At 35.3% G+C, this 25,871-nt stretch overlaps 2 protein-coding genes across 6 annotated transcripts; one reads left to right on the plus strand and one right to left on the minus strand.

The window, feature by feature from the left end:
• Positions 1 to 1,946: 1,946 nt before the first annotated feature.
• On the minus strand, positions 1,947 to 22,529 carry LOC105041887 (replication factor C subunit 3-like). 5 transcript variants are annotated; one of them, XM_073253889.1, is made up of 9 exons: positions 22,238 to 22,455; positions 21,933 to 22,149; positions 15,299 to 15,378; positions 15,051 to 15,210; positions 9,100 to 9,133; positions 7,088 to 7,217; positions 6,925 to 6,988; positions 4,781 to 5,069; positions 1,947 to 4,650 (listed from the first exon to the last, which is right to left on the minus strand). In XM_073253889.1, the coding sequence occupies exons 2-8, from the start codon at positions 22,025 to 22,027 to the stop codon at positions 4,970 to 4,972; spliced, it is 663 nt and encodes a 220-aa protein (XP_073109990.1). In that variant the 5' UTR covers positions 22,028 to 22,149; positions 22,238 to 22,455; the 3' UTR covers positions 1,947 to 4,650; positions 4,781 to 4,969. The 5 variants fall into 5 exon arrangements, with proteins under 5 accessions (XP_073109990.1, XP_073109987.1, XP_073109986.1 ...); XM_073253885.1 differs by adding an exon at positions 6,781 to 6,836 and having other exon boundaries at positions 1,952 to 4,650; positions 21,933 to 22,529; XM_073253886.1 differs by having other exon boundaries at positions 1,950 to 4,650; positions 4,781 to 4,908; positions 9,024 to 9,133; positions 21,933 to 22,527.
• Positions 22,530 to 23,793: 1,264 nt separating this feature from the next.
• LOC109505637 (uncharacterized) lies at positions 23,794 to 25,437 on the plus strand. The gene is made up of 3 exons (XM_019849210.3): positions 23,794 to 23,969; positions 24,086 to 24,177; positions 25,184 to 25,437. Exons 1-2 carry the CDS (start codon positions 23,808 to 23,810, stop codon positions 24,164 to 24,166), a joined length of 243 nt encoding a protein of 80 aa, XP_019704769.1. The 5' UTR covers positions 23,794 to 23,807; the 3' UTR covers positions 24,167 to 24,177; positions 25,184 to 25,437.
• The last annotated feature ends 434 nt before the right edge of the window (positions 25,438 to 25,871 follow it).

Below are 25,871 nucleotides of genomic sequence, written 5' to 3' on the forward strand. Positions count from 1 at the left end.
GCAAGGCAATAAATTAGAGTCTCTGATGCGCTTATTTTCCATAGCGTCTTCAGCGCTGTACGTTGCCGAGATCGAGTCCGGGCTGAGATTCTGGCATTTGCTATCTCTCTATGTGGCATCTGCATTCAGATGTCCGGACACTTTTTTTTTTATTTCTTTAAGATTTCAGTAAAAGTTATTGTTTTTTGAATTAGGATAATTGTTTCTTACAAGTGAGAAGTGACTATTATTTTAGATTTAGAACGCAGTAATTCCTTTTTTTTATTTTTTAAAATATTTTTTCTTGTTTGGTATTTATAAAAATCGTTAGCAAAGAATTGGTTATCTCAATAAAAGTTATTTGATTTTTGAAGTAGAATGGTTGTGTTTTTTAACAAGTGATAAGCAGGTATTGTTTTAGATCTAGAAGATTGTTCTTCAGCATCCAAGCATTATTTTTCTTTTATTAGTTGTAATAATTTTTTTCTTGTTTGGAGTATATAAAAATTGTTAGTTAAGAACTCATTTATTTTTTATGAGTCGAGGTTTCTTTTCGATTGATCACACAACTAGATATTGGCCTTTCACTCCGTTATGATTTTGATTGATTTTGATTCGGTGTGTTCTGTGTAACTTAAATTAGCACTCGTTTTTATTTTCCTTTTTGGAGACGAAATTAGCATTTGATCAGTGTTGTTTGAGCTGGCTTTGTTGTTCCTTCGTGATCAGAACCGTTTGCCCGTTTGTAGACTCCCTTCCAGCAAGAAATAACAGTTTCTATTTGCTTGGATTTGTGGGGTTGGCACACCATACATCTAATTTATCTTTAATTTAGCTCGTTGCAGTTTTGATCTTTGATAAATTCAAATTTAAATGGAGTGAAAAAAATTTAAAGTCTAATCTAATTCCATCCGGAATTCGGGATAGGATAGGATTGGCTTTAGTTTGTTGTTTGTTCAACAACCCATCCTTTTCTTTTTCATGAATAATTAAGACAAGTTCATATTTCTTTGATTAGTTATTTGTTCATATGACAAACATATTTTTTTTTGCTATGGGCCAATTTCATATTTGATTAAGTTACACATATATTATGATTGACAATAAAAAGAAAAAGGCCAGTTGCATTAAATTTATTGTTGAAAATGATAATTTTAAATTAGAAAAAATTATGTTATAAAAAGTTAGAGATAAATTTTCAGTTTTATTTTCAACTTAAAAGTAGCTTCTCAAATAAATTTTATGTAAAAATATCTATTTATTTCAAATATAAGTTAAAAATAATTATTCATTTTGATTGAAATTATCTTTATATTTTATTTTTTTAAATACTGTAGTATTATATTATCATAATATAATATTTTTTTATAATAAGATAATATTATATTATATTAATATACTATTCTTTTATAATAATACGATATTACTTTATTGTATTATATTAGTATAGTATTATTTTATAATAAAATAATATTACATTATATTTGTGTAGTATTTTTTTATAATAATACAGTACTGCTTTATTATATTATATTGATGTAGTATTTTTTTACAAATAATATTATACGTAGTATTTTTTTATTATAATATTACTTTACAATAATGCAATATTACTTTATAATAATGTAGTATAACTTTATAATAGTGTAATATTATTTTTATAATAGTATAGTATTATTTTATAATAATATAGTATTACTTTATAATTATAAGAGTAATTGAGTCATTTTATCTTATTTGAGTAGTTGTTTTTAAATCATATTTTTAATAAAAAAAATTTTTTATTTGAAATTTAAGTTGTCAGTTATTTTTAATTTTAAACTTAATTAAATATTTTTTATTAATTTTTTCGTTATGTTATATGTAATATCATTTGTTTTGGATCACCTCAGTATACTTTATCCGTATTTAAAATGTTAATCTTTTCTTAGGGCTTAATCCAAATAGTCTTGGGGTTTGATTAGATTGGATAAAAGATGACAAGATCGAAAATATTTGGGTGGGTGACATGGAAATTGAATTGTTTCAAATCTTGTTATAAATTAATTTATAGGATTTTATGAATTTAAAAATGTTATTTCTTATTTACTTTAAGATTTATGTAGTAGGTATCTGTTTATTGTACTCTGCCTGATGAAGAGACGTTCTGTTTTTTGGAATTCAATCCTCAAATACAAGCCACAAGAATGGTTAGACATCATCTTTAGGCCAAGTTCAAATTCCTACCTTTAGACATCATCTTTAGGCCAAGTTCAAATTCCTACCTGTAGGTGCAGCATGGTCTGACATGATTGCAATGAGGCAGTGAGTTACAAATAAAAGCAGTAAAAGTTGCAATCACTTAAGTTATCTCTTCAGAATATTTCCAACCATATAGTTTATTACTAATAATCTATGGCATACATCCATGTAATGCTTATAGAAACACATAAGATTTTTTTTTTTTAAAAAGAAAAACTCAAAAGCTTCCACTTCCACTAAAAGCAGAATGGTAACATTTCTTCAAAAGTTTCCATTAAAATTCTAAGAGTGAAAAAAAGGCAGTGCATACCATTTCCTGAATAAATGTATGCTTTCAATAACAGCTTGCAAGTTTATTCCTCGTTCAGCAACAATCTGTATGGAACTCTGAAACAGGAAAAGCCATGTTGATGACTGCAAACTCATCTTAATGTTGTTTGATAACTTTTGAAAATCTGGATTTAAATCATAGAAAAATGAAAAGAAGCATGTGTTACCAATTGCTAATAGATGGTGGTAAATGGTGGTAAAGCTCGGGTATAGGAGTGGAAGCATTAACTGGTTCTATCGTCTGACTTCCAAGTTTCAGTAATGTTTCTGCTATGACATCATCATGTATATCTAGAATATTTAAGTTCCGAACGAGTCTAGGTTAATATTAAACAAGTGACATGATGCAAGGTGACAAGTAAATAGGAACTTTGTTTTGCAACAGGGTACTCATTAAAAAAAGTGCCCGAAGTTAATACAATAATACCTAAGCATATTAATCCACCAGATGGATATCCCTCTGAAATATGCAACATGCTCCGATAAGTAAATTACTTAAGTAGTGTCTCAAATATCAAAACATCACCTTCAGGCACCTTGATCAAAAATTTGAACATTTAAGGTGGACATCTAAAAATTATAGGTTCTACAATATAAATTGATGAGGCATCTTGATCAAAAGATTTTGTGAATCTATTAGCTTTCACGTTCTAGACATGCATTGACAAACACGAGCAGACAACTGATGTCTTTGAACTGACATGCATAAAAACAGCCCTGATGCCTTGATTTAACACTAAGCAATGAACCTCAAGCATACAAATACTGATCATATTTAGTATATTATTTGGAAGTACTAATAATATTATTAGGATTTTCTGATTTACATTTGCAACCTTTGCATGGAAAATAGCTAATTGCAACGACAGAAATTTCCAAAGTACAGTGTTTAAACTACGACATGCATAGAGAGAAAAGCAAAAGCACTTATAAACATAACTGCAATCTAACTGCCGTAATCCAAGAATATAGAATTGACGGTTGCTTCCATATGATTAGTATTTATTGAAAGCCACATTAGTTGTAAATGCTCTCTCCCATCGAATTCATGCAGATAACCATATGCCTTTCTCACCTCCTTCCCAATCCTTCAATACAAACCTTAGGGCCTTATTGACGTTACATTACACATCCACGTACCTATCAAGTTCTCCAGCACTTCTACTTTTTTGGTTAAATTCCTAACCCACACTCCTGCAGCAACAAAAAGTTCACCGCAAAACTTATATTTGCAACAGTCATTTTATGCTCCTAACCTTCTCTATAATACAACATCATAGTACTTGAAGAATCTCCCATCATTTACAAAGAAAAGCCTCAAAGCAAAATACGACTTGACACTTTTTTTAATTCAGAATATACTACCACAAGTGCAGTTGAACATGCACAACATGCTTACATCTGTAGTCCATGAAGGCTTATTCCTCTTGAGACTGTTCTATAACTTCTTTCATCTCTGATGAAAAATAAATTCATTGCAAGATTAAGATAATTTATTTTCATGAGTTCAACCTAAGTTATCTTAGGTCATATTTTCTTAACTGTTAACATACACCCAAGATTATGGCCTTATTAAGAGAAACTAAGATATTTTGAGCTAAAATAAATTAGGATAACTATAACCTGTATTCATATAAATATTGAGACTCTATTGGATTAAACAGATACAAATTTTTCAATGACTTCCAAGCAATGACTCCTACTAGCAGCAAAAAGAGACAGAAAGAACATTGTAAAAAGTATTATGAGGTACTCGATAAATTCTGTTATAACTTTTCATACATTCTGTTATGACTTTTCTCGACCACTTTTTGTATTAACAAAAAACTAAATAGGTATTCAATAAATTCTACATTCTTCTCATCACTACTTGAGAATTAAATTAAGCAAAGTATTGTACCCCCCTCCCCCCAGCCCCACAAAAAAAAAAACCAAGCCTTAGCAGTAGATTTGCAAGGCCAACTCAGTCAAACTCAGACATTGTATTGTTACCCTAACATGGCCTCGAAGCAGTGATGCAGCTCCACCTCTCTGGGGTAGGTTAGCAGATATGAGACATAATGGATTTCTTGTTTTCTTAAATCTACCTGTGTAATATGCCTGCCCATGCCAAAAAAAGGGTAATTATATTAATCTTCAACAGTGCAAGAAAAAAAATGTTTTAAATAAAGTACAAGTTACACCAAATGATTGTGTTCTATTTAGGTGAACCACATATAAAATAGCTTACATTTGCAGTCTAGCTAAAAACTACATTGCCTTGCATTATCAGTCAGCCTTTGCACACAAACTATATTGATCACACTCGCTCAGCCCAACGTAGTCGGTAGGAGGGACTGAGGGTCATCATGCCTTCAACTATAGCATACCATGTGACAAAAGATGTTCAAGGAAACAAAACCAACATCAGAATGCAAGTTCACTGGGCAGCAGCAACCAGAGCAGAACGAGCACTTGTGAGCATAGAGATAAGTGATCCAAGCTGTAATTTATCATTGCATGCAAGACTCAACCTATACCTGCAAACAAACATAGTAGAAAGATTTAAACAACAGACAATAGCCACAAAGCTTGTCAAATCAGCTAAAGGAATAAGAAAGTGTATAGTCTCGAGCTAAATGAAGTTTCTGAAACCCATAAAAAGTGCACAACATGAAACTTCAGATTCTATGGTCCCAGAAGCAGAGATATTCCCTTTCTATTGGTTGTGATGGTAGATACGGTACACATAACCCATGACAAGCCAAACTGAAAGGCTTGAAGCCTTGAGCACTTAATTACTGCACTATAAGTTGTGACCATCCTTGTATGGCCTAAGGAATTGGCAGGACAAGCAGGAATAGGCTGACGGCAAAACTTAATTGACAAGATTGCCCAATAAACCTGTTCAAACATTAGTTCTTTCAATCCATAAAGCCCGCCGGTAATTTGAAATATACCAACACACATATTTGGCTTCAGATTTCACAGTTACTTCTTATCCACAAATTTCATACATACTGGTTATCTGGGAAATGTTGTGACCTTTTGTTGAAACTGATATAAAGCAACCAATGGTAACTATTTACTGCAATACAAGTTTTACTAGGGATATCTCAAGAAGTTTTATATGTAGACACTACCGGGGAACATGGTTATTAAAAGAAATATCAGTAAAAAGGAACGCAGCAGTAATAGGAAAAGATGAGCATTAGATGAAATTTAAAAAATAAAAACAAAATGAAGTATGGGTTCATGCATCTATCTTGTATACTTTCAATCTATATACAGAGATGTCCTCCCTTGTCTTGTTGATTGGAATTCGCAGTAGAGATTTACTAAATTGTCTTTAGATGAAATATAATTAGACCTCTGCATTTATCTCTGTATTCAGCTTCTTGAACTAAATGTGCTTACTATCTCTGGATCTTATATGTGATTTTACAGTTTAGTTGCAGAGATATTTGCTTAATGGTCCTTGTTACAGTTTAGAAAGGGTAAGCTGAAATAACATATGGTCATCAGGTTAAAAAGAACTAGCTCAGTGTTCCCTCATTGTTGATACTGCTACACCATATTACATCCAACTTCAAAAAATTATTAAACAAATATGAGGATATAAGAGAACTGTATCTAGACTTCTAGAGCATATTCAGTCCTTTTTGGGGGGTAATCAGGGAAGTCCATACTAATTCTTTCAACTTGCCTGATCATCAAGATCCAATTTATGCATATAGGCAGGTGCTTGGGCATTTCACAGGTTCAACTAATCCATGGTCCACATGCAGATTGCTATCACCTATAGAAACTTGGCAGCTTCTTTTTTTCTGGCCTTTTCCAATAAAAATTCTTCTTTTTTTTTTTTGGTAACATCATCATTTAACCAAATACATTTTTCCAGGGAATTTTGGTCTGAAACATAGACATAATGAAAACTGGTTGAGCATGGATCTCATACACTGGATGTAACATGAGCCAACTCATTTAAAAAAGACTCAATCAAAAAAAATCGGATTAAGTCACTATCTGGATTAAGTATTGGGTCCAATCTGATCCATCAACTATACTGGTCAGTACAGGGTACAAATCCTAATTGAAAAAAAAAACGGCTAATGCTAGACCTCTGACTGGATTGAGACCACTTAAGAACTCACACCTTATGACCAGAAGATGAAAAATCCACAATTGTAGGAATTACATAATATTAGCCACAAAACTGATAAGCTTAACTCAGATAAAGGAGGTACATACTCAATATCAGCCAAATCATTGATTCGCTTAACTCGGACATCTGATGGCATTTGGATCTTGAAAACAAACCGGAGCACCATTTATCAAACATGATTTAGCTAACACAACAAAGAAAAGGTAAGGTGAAAATCATGAGTAACTTACGTTGTAACCTCCCTCACAATATCAACCAAGGCCAGTCCTTTCCTCATTTTAATATCAGATATATCTAAACAAAGCTAAGGTTGCAATTCTTGTACAGAACAATAGGTTCACCACTCAAATTAATCTTATGCATCAAAAAGTAGCAGTGCATGAGGTAGGATACATCTGAAACTGGCTGCAAATGATTCATTAAGTAGCCAATAGGCTATCTGCTCAATATCTTTGGACATTGGGTTTCCAGTGCAGAGGTAGACAGCTTCTTCTGTCACATGTTGAGAAGCCATATGTGTTGACTGTCCACATTAAAGGGATAAACTACCTCATTGTCAAATTCAGAAAAAGGAATACTGATGTAAAAAAGACAAACACATCAGAAAGAAAAGTGAAAGCCAATCCAACAACAAATATAAATACTTAATCGAAAGGTGACCAAATAAAATATGAGTTACTTGTAGTCCCAGGAACTTTTTCATCATATACAAGAATAAACTTAATCATCTCGCGATGCAATGCTTATCTGGAGATTTGGAAATTCAGTAGATCAGTAGTCAAGACTTTTAAGCTTTTCTTTTTGCATCATGGGTCCATTTGGGTGGAGAAAACATGCAAGCAAACTGGTAGTGACATACGCATTCCCATGAGCAGAGCTCTATAATTCATATAATACTTTTTCATAATATAGTGTACAAAGTAATTCATTTGATACATGACCATCTTATAAAATGTCACATAGAGGTGTAAAAGATGAAAACCATTTCAGCACTTGTAATGGATGAAAACATGTTAAGCTTGGAAACAAATTGGAATATTGATGGACATGTTTTAATGTTTGATCCAAATGATTGGAGATCATGTTTTGCATAAAAATTTTTGTCAATTTTTTCGTACAACATGGATGCCTTATATATTTACTACTAAAAATCATTTTAGCACTTACTGGGAAGAGGTAAAAAAACCCATGTCCATAGTTCTTGAATTCACATATCATAGTCTGGTTAGCTGATAAACTGAAGTATGTGACATAAAATTCTAAAGAACAAAAATTATTTAATTTCTAAGCCTGACTTTAATTATTTGAAGATCCATGAACTAATTTTTTTTCTTGACAGGACAAGGATAGTTCCATACGGTAATAAGGACAAACTAGTAGGAAAGGAGGGTGACAAGGGCCCTGGCCTCTTACTCTCTAGAAATTAAATTCCCTTATTAGACTTCAAAGAAAGTTTCCTTTTGTTCCCGATCCAATGAGGAGCCTATGATTTTTTTTGATGTACGTCTGTTCCCAATTTTGTGTTGGTAAAACATGAAAAACTCACCATCCCTGAAGTACGTCTTTTTACTTAAGATAATGCCAATGATTAGATTATGGGAATGCAACTTTCTTGTCTTCAACTTTTACATAAATGTGATGTGTATTTTGCACCTCTTGAAACCATTGAATCCCAGCACTCTGCCTCTTTTTGGCTTCCTCTCTGTAGGGGGCATATTGGTGTGGAGACCTCTTTCCCCTTTCTTGTTGAAGTTGTAGAAAGTAGAAACCATTAAGGATATTTTCATTTCCTTCAATGTTCTCAATAATTTTCTATTTCAAGTTTTTTATGTGATTATTTGACACTTTTAATTTGATGCAAATTCATTGGTCCCTACTTCAGCAGAAGTCCCTTCACCAATTCTGACACTCTGGCTAAAATGCTAGATGTATGTCACATTTTTCTGGGAAAAACATTGCTGAATGCACCTGATTAGCTAATTGATTTCAATGAAGAATAAGACATGCTCTACAAGTAAGGTTGGTGAAGACCAATTAACATCCATTTGGGATATTAATTAGAATAATCTTGGTCAATAAGGATTCTTTCTGGTCTAAGACTGTCAGCAGTTTGCTAGGACTGTTATACACCATTTGCTGATATAACATGCAAATATTAGTCAGCCTAGTCAAATAAACAAGAAAATGTTGATAAGCTGACTTGGTACAAGAAAATTTGAATTGTATCGACTTTGTTATTCAAGGAAAATTAGTAAGATTTCAAGTATAAAATGCCAAGTCAGCCATTAGAAGATAACCTATCTGACTAAGACAAGAGCATTTTTAATACTTGGAACTAAGGGAAAATAATCTGCAATATGTTCAGACTTCAGAGCCTTTCTCATGTCACCGTTGCTCAGCCGTACCAAGGCAGTTAAGCCACTCTCAGCCACATCAAGCCTGGAATGAGAAGATCATAAGTTACTAATTCAATAACCAGCTGCAATTAATACATTGGTAGCATGTTAGCAACTGAAAATTATTACTACTTAGTACAATCAACCAAGATTTTAAATCCAGTGGGACAGGACTGTCCTAGTTTTCCCATAGAACAGGACATGCTGCTATCCCACCCCGTCTTGTAACTTGAGACAAGAGATGTTCCAAGATGTGCTGATCGGGATGCTAGGACAATGGCAGGATAGTCTTGTCCCGACACATGGGAAGATATCCGATCCCGATGTCTCATGGGACATCACTTGAATCCTTACAATCAAGAAGTGCTGTTCTACTTTTAGACTTGACCAACAAAATCAAATAAAAAAAGAAAAGAAAAGAATGAGGAACGAACAGACTTTACAAAATAGTGGCAAATTTTGGGAAGCTGTCTGCTGTACTTGTTGAAAGCATCCCTTACACAAAGATGAAATTAGAGCTTCAAAGAAGACTTTTGTACATAAACCTGAATTTTAACCAAAGATTTGCTAAAATAGACTCTATGTTCGTAGATTCCAGAGAAAGTTATTTTTCCAGAATATTTCATTGAACTTTTGTCTTCATTATCATGTCACTCTTTACTTTGCAATCATCAATTTCAGATACCTAAATCCACTAAAGCAGGTGCTTACTGAAGACTCATGTTGGTGTTTCAATCACTTTGAAGCATTCCAATCCCAACGACAGAATTTTTTATAAAAAAACATAGGTTGGGAAAAGGCAATAATAAAACTAGGTAGAAGGGTCAAAGTAACAGAATACCAAAAATATCTTTTGAAATGGGATAACCTATATAAGAAAGAGAAAAGAAATTCAACTATAAAATTCCACACAAAAAAAAAGAAAAAATTTAGCAGCAGCATTAAAAGAACACAGACCCATAAACAGATGCCTGACCCTTAGAGCCGGGTAAAGTGATTTAAGCTAGCATTAGGGCTGCAAATGGGTTCATGACCCAACACAATCTCGACCTGGGTGGGCCCAGCACCACCCAAGATTCCCAAACACCCAGAACCACCGATAATTCCAAAACATATGCCCAATCTAAGCCTAAAATATGACCCTTTGAATAAGCAGGTTGCATCTGGTTCACATATTTTCCTACCCTATCCAAGATGTGGACCAATCAGATCTAAAATGGGTCAAACATTTGATGACCTAACTAAATCTAGCTTAGCCCAAGCCAACTCAAGCCAAGATCCTAGGAGGTTGGGTACTATGGGTACTTATTTTAGGTGCAAGGCTCAATTAAGGTTGAATTGGTTTTAGTAGAGAACATTGACGGTCATATTTTGCACCAATTCCCTTTTTTTTATTCATCTCAAATTATTATCCACAAGGTTTGCCAACTGGTGGGGGGGGGGGGGGGGGGGGGGGGGAGGGCACGTACCAAGCCTCCATATGCTGAAGTGACCCTATATGGAGCATACCGATGCTGTAACAGCATGATATCGATATAAGATCCGATACCAAGATTGTAAACCTTGATCCATATTATTACTAGTTTTCCTTCTAGATGTACACTCGTTGAAGCCAAAACTAGACCTGATCCAACCCAGACTCAAATGCATTGGGCTGGGTTAAGGTCATGATTCGCTTAGACTATCCAAAACCTAATCCAATGGGTCTAAAATATTTGCATGGACTCTACGCGACCTGACCTGGTTAGCTAAAGTCATGACATGAAAAAAACAAAACTTGCTTAGGACTGGGTCATGCTAGACCCATTCTGCTTGCATCCTAGTATTTAAAACATGGTATACAGCAAGTAAGCAAGCTAACAAGTGAGAAGAGATGGGAGCTAGGGACAAGTCAATAGTTAAATATGCTTATGTGTTTATGTCTACTACTAAATGCAATTTTACCCAGATATCTTGTAATATCAAATGAAACTGATAGCCTCCTCATGTAGCACCATGATTTCATGTTGCAATGCATGTAATATTGATAGGATGCCAGACCATATCTTATTGTTTACGAAACTTTGATAGATCCATCTACTTTACTAGTTCAAAAGATAGTTGATAATTCAACTCTAAGAGTATTTGATTCAACTTTGACAAATTTACAAGTCAATTTGCCCCTCCACCAACTTTATCATGCAAAGGTAGAGACCTTGGATGAAATTCTGGGATAGCCTAATTTATATCATTTGCAGGAGTTGACTAGGTAATTTGTCATCATGATAGTTAATTATATAATAATCAAGACTACCAAAACAAACATACAAGAACAAGAAAGAACTAATAGTTGAGTTTTTTCTAGAAAAGACAGGTTGCATTGACATCAAAATTAACTTCCTATGGTACAAGATATACAACAATAACAAAGTTGTCTAGGGAAGTTCTAGAAAACTCAGACAAAAGACATCAAAACTAATTCCAACTGACTTATGTGTGAAGAAAGGACAGAGATGCACATAAAAGAACAGGTGACTTTGGAATAGGTGCTGGACTCCAAGCATTTATTTTTTTTTTAATATGACATCATAGAAAGCCACAGAGTCTAAAATGCATGCTGGCCTCCATGGCTTTTCCATTAGAAATACACCGACTAAATTAAAATATAACATGCACAATAAGATGTGTGTAAGTCAGGCACTGAGCTCTGAGGTATATAAAATTTGAATGATATGCTAGGTAATAGGATTTGGGTGTGACATGCATGAAAACATCCCCCTCAACAGACTTGAGTCTAATAATAATATCCTTTTCAAAATTTGAATTGTTATGTACCATGAATAGGTTAGTTCAGCAATGCTATCCTAACAATGGCATTAGTACATATGTACTGACTACTATAAGTCTAGAAACTGATGGAGTTATAAGTGACAATTCAACAAGGAACTTGTTTTAAAAAAAAAACTTCACATTGTTTAGCTTTAATGTTGCACCATTACAGCATGTAATATAAAATTTATCTTGACTAATAATAATTTTCAAAACACATTCTGCACACCAATTAAACATATAAGGAAAAGAAATATATATCTTAAGTGGTTCAAGCACAGTTCTTATTGACCTATTTGCATGTTAAACAAAAACCATTAAATATCTTCAGCCTTTTTACAAGAAGATAAACCAGGCATATGTAATGCATGTCTAAGGGGAAAAATATGAATGTAAATTTTAAAACTCTACTTGCTTATAACCCCATGCAATGCATGGGTAAAAATTGAAGTAGAATACTTTTGTATATCCTATTCTGATAATTGATAACTAAACCTTTTTTTGTAGATTGAAGCAAATGAAGATGAAAATCCTTTTATTGATAAGACTATAAAGAAAAGAGATGTGCACGGAAAGCAAATAAGTGGTTGCGATCTGCTTAATGATGAACATTCTGAAACCACTGATGCTGAAAATATTGTTTCAAAAAATGATTACGTTACCTTTTACTATCATGCTACTTAAATAATCTGACTTTATGTCTCCATTTAGAACACTTGATATCATCTTTGATGTCTTTTATATTTTATTGAGTTTTTAATCTATAAATTTTTTAACATTAGATACATAAAATATATTTTTTTAAGAAAATATCGCATCCCATGGCATATAATGACATGAGAAAGTTGTATCAGAATAGAGTTGACCAAGTCATGGGGAATGCCGCTAATGCTATAAAGGTGGCCTTAGATGTCCAATTTCCAATACGTTATATATGCTGCCAGTCCCTCAGAGGATCAAAATTGGTTATGCCTTAAAAATCATTTAAATCCACGGCAAATTTGAAAAAGAAAACCTGGAAAGATTTAGGAGGATGCACTGCGTGGAGAAATGAATGGATCCATTGATTACTTATTTGTCAGGTGTTGGGTCTATCAAAATCTTATGCACAAAAATTCAAAGTACCCTCATTCAACTCTCCTAGAAACTTCAGGTTTGAATGGAGGAAACAAATTGATATTCCTAAGGATACTGAGCCAGCATTTCATGTATTAATGGCAGATATCTCATGGTCTTTCTAGAAAGAAGATTTTTTTTTTTTTGATGGAAGGGAAAGAGAGATTTTCAAATGTCATAAAATCAAGTGTTCCAGATATGATTGCCAATTTTGTAGAGAATTTTAACGCAATGGAGGCAGAAATTTTCCAGACCCGGATGTGGTTCTCATACATTTCGTGGCTTTCGACGCACAAAAAAACCATCCACTCCTATCCTGCTCCAACCTCACTCCACGAGTCGAGGCTAAGGATCCTCGACTAAAACACATTTTCCAATTGTTGTAGTGTATTTCTTGGATTTCTTTACAGAGCTCGACCGCCATATCCTCCATGGCGCCGCTCGCCATTACTCCCCTTCGATGGCTTCCTCCAACTAGGGAATAAGAAACAGAGTGGGTTTTTTTCTTGCACTATTTTGAGTGAGAAGCTTAATATATACTTGGAGAAATTAAGTGGGGTAATCTGAGCTGTTCATTTCCACCCAAAATCTATTTCCTTGGGAACCATGTGTTCGGTCCCTAGGCCAGGCAAGATGTCCCTAAGTACCATTTACATAAACTTAATTCCACTACCGTGTTCATCCCGAAGGCCTCCCCCGACTTCCCGCTGTTGGAGACTTGCATGTTGCCCTTTGCCTCCGCTAGTGGCGGTGCACCCTTTCCCTTCCATCACAAGAGCAACCCCATGGCCCATGCGAGGGCGAGAGAGAGGCGGAGATGGCTAGGGTTAACGATGCAGTCCTCCACGGAAAGGGCGGTGGCGTCGATGGAGGAGAGGGGGGAGAAGGTTGTGGCGGTGGCGGTGCCGGTGGCGATGGAGGAGGCAGCGACGTCGTCGGAGGAGAGGAGGGGTTGGGGGTCGAAAGGGAAGAGGTCACCACCATCGCCGTTGCAGAACTCCACGGTCGAGTCAGGTCCCCGCACACAGCACCCTTGTGCCGGCCTCCGCCATCATCATCCCCAGCCCCTCTTCCACCACTGCCGCCCCCTCCCTCCACTGCTCGATCATTGACACTACCCCCGCCATGAAGAAATCCACGTTGTCGATTGCCTCTACCTCACTAACCACATCAAGCATCCAGTCTCCTACACGTGAGAACCTAAGAAACCCCTCCAATCACTGTGGTTGTGGGGTTTTCTACCGCTGGCAATGCAAGAGTTGCGACGTGGCAGGCGGAGGCCTCTGCATTGGAGCCACGTGGCAGACGGAGGCCTTGCCAATGTAGAGGCCTTCATTTTAATATATATATATATATATATATATATATATATTAGATTATATACAAATTAACAAGGGATTTTATCTAAATAAGAAGGGATGTTATACAAAACAGATTATTATGAGAAAAATAAACTTAAAAGGGAAATGCTAACATATTGGCATGGAATGCTTCAAACTGTAACACTAAACAATTAAAAAATAAATTTTAAAAATTCCTTGATCATTAATGGTTTAATTGCTTTGTGGTTAAAGAAAGATGAATGAATCAAGCGATCAAGATAAGAAAGAAGAATAGAGGAAAGAGAGAGGCATTTACTGATTGACTAGAGTTTCCATTTTAGCTAAGATATGATTGCAGAGAAGTTGTTGATTTTGTTATAAAAAAAAAAACTAAGGGCATTTTTGTCTGAAAAGTTGGCAAACAAAATCTAATAAGGAATGTGACAATATACAAAGCTAAATTATCTATTAGAATATAAACTATTAGAATCTTATCAAACCATAAAAAAATGATTAGCTACTATATGTGAAAAGAATGTAAATTATCCTGTGGTAGATGGTCAAGGAAATTCGAAACAGTGCAATGATATATAATACCAAATTATGAAAGCAAGGTAGAACCTCAAAATGAGATGCAGCATGGAGTAACACCATACAAAACTTATTTCATGTCAAACATCTACACTAAATCAAAAATGAAAAAGAAAAACTTACCCGTCAACCTTTATCACATATTCAAGGCGTTCTCTGATATGAGTAGCATCAAGTGGAGCAAACCGAAACCGGGTGCATCTTGACTGTAATGCTGGAATAATTTTGTTGACATGATTACAGATAAGTGCAAACCTAGTGCTCTTTGCATGTTTCTCAATCACTGCAGAAAAAGATAAAATCACAAGAATAAAGATGGTGAGAATACATAAACCTATGAACAAGAAAAGTGAATGATTTTACAGGCAGACCTCTACGCAATGCAAACTGTGCATCCTTGGTCATAGCATCTGCCTCATCCAGAAGGACCAATTTCACAGAAGACTTTGCACTGCATGAAACATTAATAATTAATGAAGTATTGCAGCATCCACCAGGTATGCAAATGATATAAAGTCACACATCTGCATGTGTGTGTACATGGATATGTGTTCATTGTATATATGCTAGTGGTGTTTGTGCTTGCATACATGCTTGTCATGCTACTTCTAAATATCCAGCTATTGAGCAATGTGTACATTGTATATATGTTAGTCGTATTTTGCATGCATACATGCATGTTATGCTATTTTTTAAATACCCAGGTATTCAGAAACCATGCCCCATGAGCAATAACAGGATTCAACAGCTGTTACAAGCTTATCATGACAAAATTTCCCCCATTGAATGACCTTTATGCTATGTGATTTGATGGGTAAAATATCTTCATTCCCACAACCACATGGTTCCTATCCTAGGCACTGAATCCTCCACATGCCATGTTCATATTTTGTCAGCAAGAGGAAAAAATTACTTAGCATAAACTTTCGACAAGCAGTCTTTCCCAAGGAACACTATTCTGTTTATCTAGTGTTAGCTTGTAAATCCTAATTTGCTGTATCTTCTTAGAGAGGTGTCATCTTCTATCTACAAACACATAAGCAAAGGAAATAAAAATTGGCAACAATGTGAGACATTAGACTTTTTTCCATCAAATCTTCTTGATTAATATTTCTGCACAAATCTGAACTTCTCTCTTTACCAAGGTCCTATTTGGACATCAAAGGACATGACCAAAATGTTATTTATTTTTAATCCATTATTTCTTTCAACCTCTGCTAATTTGTCAACTTCCTCCAACATACACATTTTAAAACTTTGGCATTTGTAATTTCACCAAAACCCATCAAAACAACATTAACTCTGCTACAGTCATCTCTACTGTTGACATATCGTCAAATGCAAAGGAAACAAATCCAATTGACACCTAGAATACTTCTCATCAAGAATCAGATACATGACAAAGCTAGGATGACCAATTAATCCAAGATATCAGCTTTAACTGCATAATTTGTTACATATTGCCAAAGTTCTGCTAACCATTTTCTCTTTAACCTTCTTAGCTTTTCTTCAAAATCGCATAGCATTGTCATTTGACCTGTAAATCAATCTACAAATGTCCTTGATGTGCTTCAGTTGTTAACATGGTTGGCAAGTAAAATTTTTGTGTTTAAACCTTACAATGAAATTTACATTTAAAGTAATGCACCTACCTTACAAAATGCATTGTGAAGATTTCCATAGAAAGCTCAAAAATTTCCTCTTGCTGCTAGGGAACAATAACAAAAATAGAACATAATACTGGTAACATCTACTATATTGTAAACATCTTTTTCTTTTTGTAGCTAGTGATCTTAGCACATGCTCCTGAAAACACCTTCACCTGAGAGAGAGAGAGAGATAGAGAGAGAGAGAGAGAGAGTTGGATCTATTACATGGAAAGTTATATGTAGAGTGCATCCGCATCACATCTGCCTGTAACCAAGGAATTAATGCTGCATACCAGTGTCTTGCCTAGCTTTAGCATGGTATGTTCTCATGCACCAATGCTTAGCATGCATGGGCAAGGGAGGATATACATTTTGGGTTTTTAAAATCAAAACCATCAACAGCTTCTTTGTAATGCTCAAAAATGTTGTTCTTTGGAGAAAAAGGAAGAACTAAAATCAAGAAACAATATCCTACAATCAAAAATAAAGATGTGTATGATGGGCAATTACTAGAAGGTGTTATCTAAGGTATTATGGCATAGTATCACACCCTAACAGTATGCTACCAAAAAATGGCATTGGATGCTTAAAATACACATCAATAACTACTAAAAAATGACATAATAAGAATTGGACAATTCATGCTTGACTATCAATGCATTATGTCACAAAATACCAAGTGACCCCTCAATGACACCAATGACATCAGACACATAATATTTCTGAAAATTGACCAAAGAGATGTCATTTGCTTTGCTTTCCAGATTATGGGTTTTTTTTTGGTGGGGAGAGGGGACTTTTGTGTGAAAGTCATTCCTTCACAAAAATCACTAATTTCACAGCCAGTTTAAAGTAATTAAAATCTTGAATATTAGTATGAGCAGATACATCATTCTACTGACCCTGACAAACAAATAGTCATGGTTCAATTGTGGACACCAAAAAGAAAAAGAAAATGCATTGAAAATTGTTTATACCAAGTCCAGAGCAAGGATTCTATGTTGATCCTGCTCGATATTGCAAAAATAGCATCAAATGGAAACAAGGTTACTGCAGTGTCTTTGCAACTGAGAACAAAGCTTCACATCCTGCCCTTGTGGATCAATGAGAACAAACAAAAGAAAAAAGGCTTTTGAAGCAGTTTAGCACAGTAACAAGACAAGGTAAACTGCACAAAACTGGCACGGTTCAATATGAGCAGACCAAGGCAGCTCCCCCCGGCATGCAGGGCACTTGCACACACACCTGTGCCATTTGCCCGTCTAGCCTGGCATAGTAGATGCCAAACAGCACAGACTGGCACATGCGGACACAAGGATCTGTTAGTAAATAGTAATTGACAGTTATGGGCAAGTAAAATGAATATTATTGTCTGAGTTCCAACATATATCAAGCCCCATGCAAAAAATATTTAACATAACTAAAGAAGGTAAAAAAGTTCTTTATCACTCTTCAGACACTTAAGGTGAAATAATTTTTTAAAAAAATTCTTGTACAGGATTTCCAGTTATGGGCAATGTAAAATGAATATTTTTGTCTGAGCCCCAACATTTATCAAGCCTCATGCAAAAAATATTTAACATAACTAAAGAAGGTAAAAAAGTTCTTTATCAGTCTTCCAATCATGGTTTTGAAAACCGGACCAAACCGTTCGGTTCAGGGCGTATCGAGCCGGATCGACGCAGAACTGGATCGATTCAGCCCCGCTTTTCGACAGCCGACAAAAAAAAAAAAAAAGGAACCGCCCAGTTCGGCCCCGAACTGAATGGTTTCGGTTTGAACCAGATGGTATGTAGCTTTACCGAGCCGAACCATCCGATTCGGCTTCATTTCGACTTCTTCTCTGTTTCTCAATCTCTCTCTCTCTCTTTCTCACTCCCTAACACTGAGAGCGGCAGGAAGACTCTAGGAATATGTGGATTAAAGCCTTTTAAGGTATGTTTCTCCTTCCTATCTCTCTTTCCTCTCTTTCTCTCTTTTTTTTGAAAAATTCAGGACAAATGAAAAAACAAGGAAAAATCATGTCAATTTTTTTTTTTGACATGATTTTAATATATGTTATACATTTATGGATGATTTACATAATGACACTAAAATCATTAATTTTTGTTAAGTATATAATTTTTTAAATTAAAAATATATTTTAAAATAAAAAATTATTTAAAAAATAACTATAAAATCAAATTATTGTTTAGGGACTTGCAAGCTACTTTTGACATAAATTTGATGCCTATTTATCAATGTTTCAATGCATCTTGCGCATAGTAGCCTAGGCCTAAATTTGAAAAAAAAAAGTATTTCATGCATGTCCCCTATCTAAAAAAATTATATGTAGTATCCATGGTAAGATTTTATATGGATCTAAAATCAATTATTTTTTCATAATTTTTTAAATTTTTAATGTATTTTATTTTAAAAAATAATAAATAATAAATAAATAATTTAAAAATATAAAAAAATTAGGTAAACAAAATATATCATTTTTACGTAATCATTGAAGTGATGTGCTTATCAATTTTCAAGAATGGATCCACTAAGGAAGAAAAAGGATTCAGAACGTGACATTAATTGAGAGCATGGGAAGATGCTCTCAAATCGACATCATTGGAGACGTAAATGATGTAGCATAGAATTCAATGAAGGAGTTACACGATTGAAGCAACATATAGCTGGCAGCTATCCAGATGTAGCTATGTGCTGTAAGCATCCATAAGAGGTCCTTCAGTTAATGAAGAAATACTTTACTGATTTTAAAGCAACAAAGGAAAAAAATTTGATGAAGAAGGCAGAAGTGGACCGTCAAGTAGCAGAGCCACCTTTTCATCACTCCAGAGAGTCAGAGAAAGGATCTGTTCCAGATGATGAGCAAGTACAGATTGAGACTGCTATTCAGATGAGCTTAGATGATCAGTGGTAGCTAGAGGAGATAGCCAGGCATAGAGCTCGATTTGAACCGTCAACTTATGAGGACGGGTCAGGCTTAGAAAGCACTGCAAGTTTAGGAGGACATACTCGATTAGAGAGCCCGCTAGTAGAAGCACCAACTGTCTTGCATCCATATTGGAAGCATTTGGTAGTAGAAAAAATCTTTTAGAGAGATTCCAACAGGAGCCACTATCCACAATTTGCATACACATACATTTTCTAGCAAGATTCCAAGCAATAAAGGATTGATACTATGCTAAGGAAAGATAAGAAGGAGGATATATGACAAGCTAATAAATACTACTAAATATCAATTTGGACTTTAAAATATTAAATAATCCATAAAAACTTGAGTGGACACTCCCCTCCCAAAAAAAAGAAAAAAACAAAAAAAAATGGCATGCCGGTTCAGCCGATATGCCCGCCGTATCGTGTGTTGGTACGGTACTGGAACCGACTGGTGATCGAAACAGTCACCGATACCAGTTTTCAAAACCTTGCTTTCAATACTTAAGGTGAAATGATTAAGAGAATTCTTGTATAGGATTTCCATCCTATGAAGTTTCATATTTTCTCATCGAAACATATGATAGATATCAGTTTTAATGTTCAGAGATATATTAGAGCTAGACTCGCAAGATACCGAGTGTTTACTATTTAAAACTTTTTGCAACTGAATCTCCACTTCTTTGCTTCAGTTAAATGAATCATTTATACATGTCATATATGATCAATGTGATGGACGGATGATGCTTTGCTTCCAACCATCAAGATGCTTACTGAGACATGCAATCCAATTTTTGTCTCTTCCTTTCAAAGAGAGAGATGTTGCTATATCTTGCATTGAAAATCCTCCTCCTTTATTGTAATGCATATATGTATAGTCAAATATTGTAGTTCAAGATCATTTGTATTGTTTTTTTAACCTTACATAGAATTCCTAACTAAAATTATATGCATAATGAACTGATATATGAGATTTTCCTGTCCCTAAAAATGAAAATGATGGCCCTTTCTTGCTGAGCATTTTTAATAAATCTTTATCATTTTTTTATATGATATGTTGATGAGATAATTTTTTTTTTCATTTTTTTATACATTCAGTTTCAGCTGTCTAAAAACAGAAGTCTGACTTATGCTTCCCTTGCATTCTCTAATTACATTAAGGCACTTAGTTTAAGATGTCCATGCATGCTTGAACTAGCTATATTTATTTAAGAGTGTAATAATGTCAAGAACCTTAAGAAAGAGAAGATAAATATGGACATGACTCTACCCAATTGGGGCATCACGTAGAGATCCCTTAATTCTTATTATCAGAAGCTTCTCGAAATGATAAATTGTGTAGAGATTTGTTTCCCTTCTTTATTAGGTCTAACGTATCGATCCAAATGCTGCGTCCAGAATTTTGTGGATAATTTCAGTGGGAAATCACAAAAAATGCTATCAGTTGAAACCACCATAAGGAAAGTTTTCAGGCATTGATAAATCACATTGGTCCATAGAGTTGTCCCCAATAGAGGTAACAAGGCTTGATGGTTAAGATATGTGAAAACGACACACAAAGACAAGTGGCTCTAGGCACATGTTCGCGCAAACAAATACACAGATTTGAGCTTCAAGTATAATACAAGATAAATCCAAAGAAGATCTTAATTTAGGCACAATCTCCACCTCCCCATACCTAGTAATGTTACTCATTTATGCACCTAAAAATCCAAAATCTATTCACAATTTCACATAAATTCACTTTTACCTGAGATTTCTCTCCTAAGATTAAGAACCCTGACACAAACTCCATTCCGTCTTAACTTCAATTGTACAACAAAAATCTTCACTTATCCAAGGTTTAACGCCAATTATACTACAGTATGTACAGTCTTGCAGAATGGTTTATACCATGCAGTGCCACCCCATATCAGCAAATCAGTGAGTAGATACAAGCACATACCACAGAATGCACCATACTAATACATGACCATTATGTCCACATTCTGCTGCATATCAAACTTTTCTCCTATCAAAACCATAAAAGTGCCAAGTCAAAAATAGAAAGAGGACTTCATCCATCACTTAGCTAAGTAAATATCCCAAGTTGCTTAAAGGATACTTAATATCCACCCCCTTATCCAAAAATGTTTAATTCATCGTAGCTTTCTCATCAACTACTACATTTTTTTCTGTCAGGTCTCTCAATGCTTGTCGGTCTCCATATATCAATTTTGAAGCAGTGCATGTCTATCTTCAAGCATACGGACCACAAGAACCCACAAGAACGCTCAAATAATTCCCATCACTGTGCACATTTTAACTATTAGAAATAATAGATGAAACTTTAACATGAACAAAACAAAATTATCCAAGAAGAATCAATTGCTTTTAAAGAATCCTAACACAAGAATGCATAGGAATTAATACAATTTCTTTATACCCAAAGGAGGGGCTCCGTGGACTAGCAAAATCCTGGATCTGCTGTCGAACAACATCAATTCCCCTATCGTCAGATGCATTGAGCACCAAAATCATGTTATGATACTGCTCGCCATACAACTTCCTTGCCACGGCCAAGATCGTCGACGTCTTCCCGCTCCCCGGCGGCCCATATAGAAGCAAATGGGGCAGCCTGTTCTCGTTCGTCAGCCGATCAACTTGCAGTAAAAGCAAAAAAAAAAAAAAAAAATCCATTAACCACAAAACGGAACCAAGAAAGAAGCAGAAGGAACGCAACGGGGTTACTGGTGTCGACGATATCATGGTGGGCTGCAACGTCGGAGAGAGATCGGGGGCGGTACTTCTCAACCCAGGGGGCGGACTTGCCGTCGGGGCCGAGGGGGCACCCTTGTTGGGCCTCGCCGGCGGGGTGTCGCAGTCAATCTCCATGGGAGCGGCCGCCTCCGCCATCGGAAGCTCGGGGTTCGCTGAAGCCCTTCTCTCCCTCGCTAGCGCTCTATTTCTCTGATTTCGTGTAGTGCTCCCACTAGTCGCGTCTATGGCGCCAAAACCCCTTCCAGTGTTAGGGTACTCAAGGGCCGTGGATACGCTCACCGGGGGTTCATTGGACCGAGACCTTCACGGTGCCAATGTAACTCGGGTGAGTCAACTCGGGAACTATAAGTCGTAATTTATAAAAGAGAGCCCAGCTAAAATCTGCTTCTAGTGCTAAACTAGACCTTTAGAAATATATCTAATATCATACGACAAGTTCCCAGATTGGATGCGTAACATATCCAAGCATGGAAGCACATATTTAATAAAATGTTATAATGGTTGTTTAAATTATTGTAATCATGTTAAACTTTAATAAATGAATATAATCATGGTAAACTTTAACTCAAGCTCTAACTATCCTTTATTCAAGCTTGAAGCTTACATCAAGCTTACTAAATAAATCAATTCTTATATCTAATTTCGTGTTCCAAAATAATTTCAAGATGAGCTTGATCATACTCCTAATTCATAATGCATGATTAAATAGGAAAAATCTATTAGTTATACCACATTAAATAAATAAAAAATTTAGCAACTATCATCTGATAATCTAAAGCAAGTATTATTGAATCCTTACAACAACATATTTCTTTCTTAGAGTTATATCATATTAAACAAATAAAAAATTTAGCAACTATCATCTGATAATCTAAAACAAGTATGCTTGAGTCCTTAGAGCAACATAGTTCTTTCTTGTATAAAAACTTCAAATGATCCCACTCAAAATCTAACAATAATCATGAGTTGACGTAATTTAGTCCATGAAAAATCTGTCTATATAAGATCCAATAGCCTAAATTCATGAACACAAGCAAGAGTTGTTATATGATTAGACCAATGCTCGGTTCGAGCACTAATTCAACCAGAGACGTACTTTGGTGTATGCTGCTATACCCCAACCTTACAATTAAAATTAACCAGATGCAAGTGACTAAATTTTGATATTCACACCATAGAGCTTTATTAACTTTAATGACAACAATTAGGACTATCAAATTGACAATCTCAAGCCTCAGTCTTTGTTTCGATTGGATCAGATTTTACTTTTATTCAGGTCTCAACATATTGTGATGCATGCACTCAGACCCAAGTTTCAGCGACAAGCTCGGATCCATACCCCAAACTGACAACCAAGGTTCATGAAACCAAATCTTGACTTCCATGGAAGCGGCCTAAAACCGGTCACGCAGATTTAATCTTTCCGACTCAGGGATCGGTGAGTCAATGAGTCAACTCGGTTTTCACCAGGTGAAGTGATCTGGAAATCCCCTTAAAATCCCCCTGCGCAGCGCGCAGCTGCTCCATTCTCTTCATAGTAATGCAGAAAGGCTTCGGCGGTGGGACCCCAATGGAAGTCAGGAAGGCTGGAGAAGGCGACGCGGCCGGAGGCGAAGGCACCGCTGCTGCCGGGCGAAACACGAAGCAGAAGCCCCCATTTAGGCCCGCGAAAGATGACACCAAGCCACTCCTTCGCGACCCCGTCCGTCTAAAAACATTCTCTCTCCACTCTCTTCCTTCTGTCTTGATCTGATTTTATCTCTTACTTTGATCTAATATGTGTGTGATTTCTTTTTTTTTTGGGGTGGGGGGGCATAGATACTGAGGTCGGACCCCATCGAGACCGAGCAAGCCGTGCTTCGTCTTCCCCCGTTTCCACGCACCAACTCCCAGTTCTGATTGGCCTGCTGGTAATTCTCTGTCAGTTTAGTTATTTCTGTAATAATTGTGGAGTGAACGATTGAGTAGTCTAAATTTTAGATTTGATAGTCGTACTGCGGGCTTCAAAATTCTTCACATTTTCTATTTGCTCAAAAAATTCATAAAATTTTTCTAGACTTCGTTCTGATTAATCTCATGTTATGAGTTGTTTTTCTTCTTTTTATTTTTTTCTGATATTATTCATTGTGTCTTATTCAAAACTGCGCATAAGATCTTGCTTGGTTTGTGGATAGAAGATTTTACCGATGCAATGTGAGGGCTGGTAGTTCTGTAATTCAAGCCTTTTCAGCTTTGGCAAAATATAGTTAAATGGGACATGTAAGGTGTGTTTTTATGCAATGTAGACCGCAAAAATCTTGTAGAAACAGAAATGGAAACCTATGTTGTGAGAAGAAAACCAAAGATAACAAAATTTTCACCTGCTTTGTGTATGATCTCATTCTCAATTTCCTATTTAAACAATTGAACCATTTGCAACTTTGAAAAGTTGGATTAAATAAAAGAATGGTGAACTGAAACACAACCTTCACCTGAGGGTGCTAATTACTTCAGTCAGTAAAGTCACTGAGCGTTGATACCAGTCACCTGGGTTCGAATCATGTACTCAATTTTGAGCAGGCTTCTTACTATCCTAGCTCTCAAAAAAGAAACACAACCTTCACTTGTCATCAACTTTATGGAAGATTAACTTCACTCAATATCTGAACACAGTGATTGCTTATGTTTTCCTCTAATTTTGAAAATCAGTTTCTTTTTTTCTTTTTTCTTGATCAAAGTTTTGATAGTCTGACCATTGACAAAATAAAATACAATTTTATTGAACAAGAGAATTGATATTAAGCTGCCTAAATATGCAGCTTGCATATAGCTAGAACTCTTATGAGGAATTTTATGACATATGAAAGATGGATTTTTTTCTCATAATTTTGACAATCTTGTGTGTATTTAATTGAAAGGATTATTAACTTGTTACAGGGTTCTAGCTTTTTCATCAAAATTTCGAAGTATAGTTGCCAGAATGGTTGGATGGTTGTTGAACTCTCTCTATAGACTACTTCGAGCATTGAGACAATTTGTATATGTTATGTATCATATAGAACAAGGCTGGTGTTTAGTGTTGGTAAGGCAGAAGACCACATTTCTACTTACATTTAATAGATTATATATTGTGGACTATGAAATAAAGCAGTATTATATAAAATCAAGGCATATCATGGATGTCTGGTGAAGATGCATGGAAGCTTGCATATTTTACATTTTAAATCATCAACTTAATAGTCATACAAAGTAAATGGAGCACATACTAAGTGTTTGAATCAACTGCTGGATTATTACTATAATGGCTTATAAGACTAAATGACCACTTCGGCTTTTTAGTGTATGCTTACACTTTCATATAATGTTTAGTTGGTTGCTAAGCGGTTAAACTCTGCATAGTCATTTAAATGGCTGCTTAGGTGTTTAGGGTTTTATATTTGATTACATTAGTTGGGATCACCACAGGTATTGCATGAAAGCTCTTAGCAACCTTGATGAGCTAGTGGACTGCATTTTGTAGAAAGCCTGAAAGGGGATAGGCAAACAGAGGAAAATCTGGTTGAGTATTGTGCAGATGAAACAAAGCTATGTTCCCTATATGAGACTGAATGGGGAACAATATTTA

This window comes from Elaeis guineensis, chromosome 3 (genome assembly GCF_000442705.2).
Source record: "Elaeis guineensis isolate ETL-2024a chromosome 3, EG11, whole genome shotgun sequence".
NCBI classification, from domain to species: Eukaryota; Viridiplantae; Streptophyta; class Magnoliopsida; order Arecales; family Arecaceae; genus Elaeis; species Elaeis guineensis.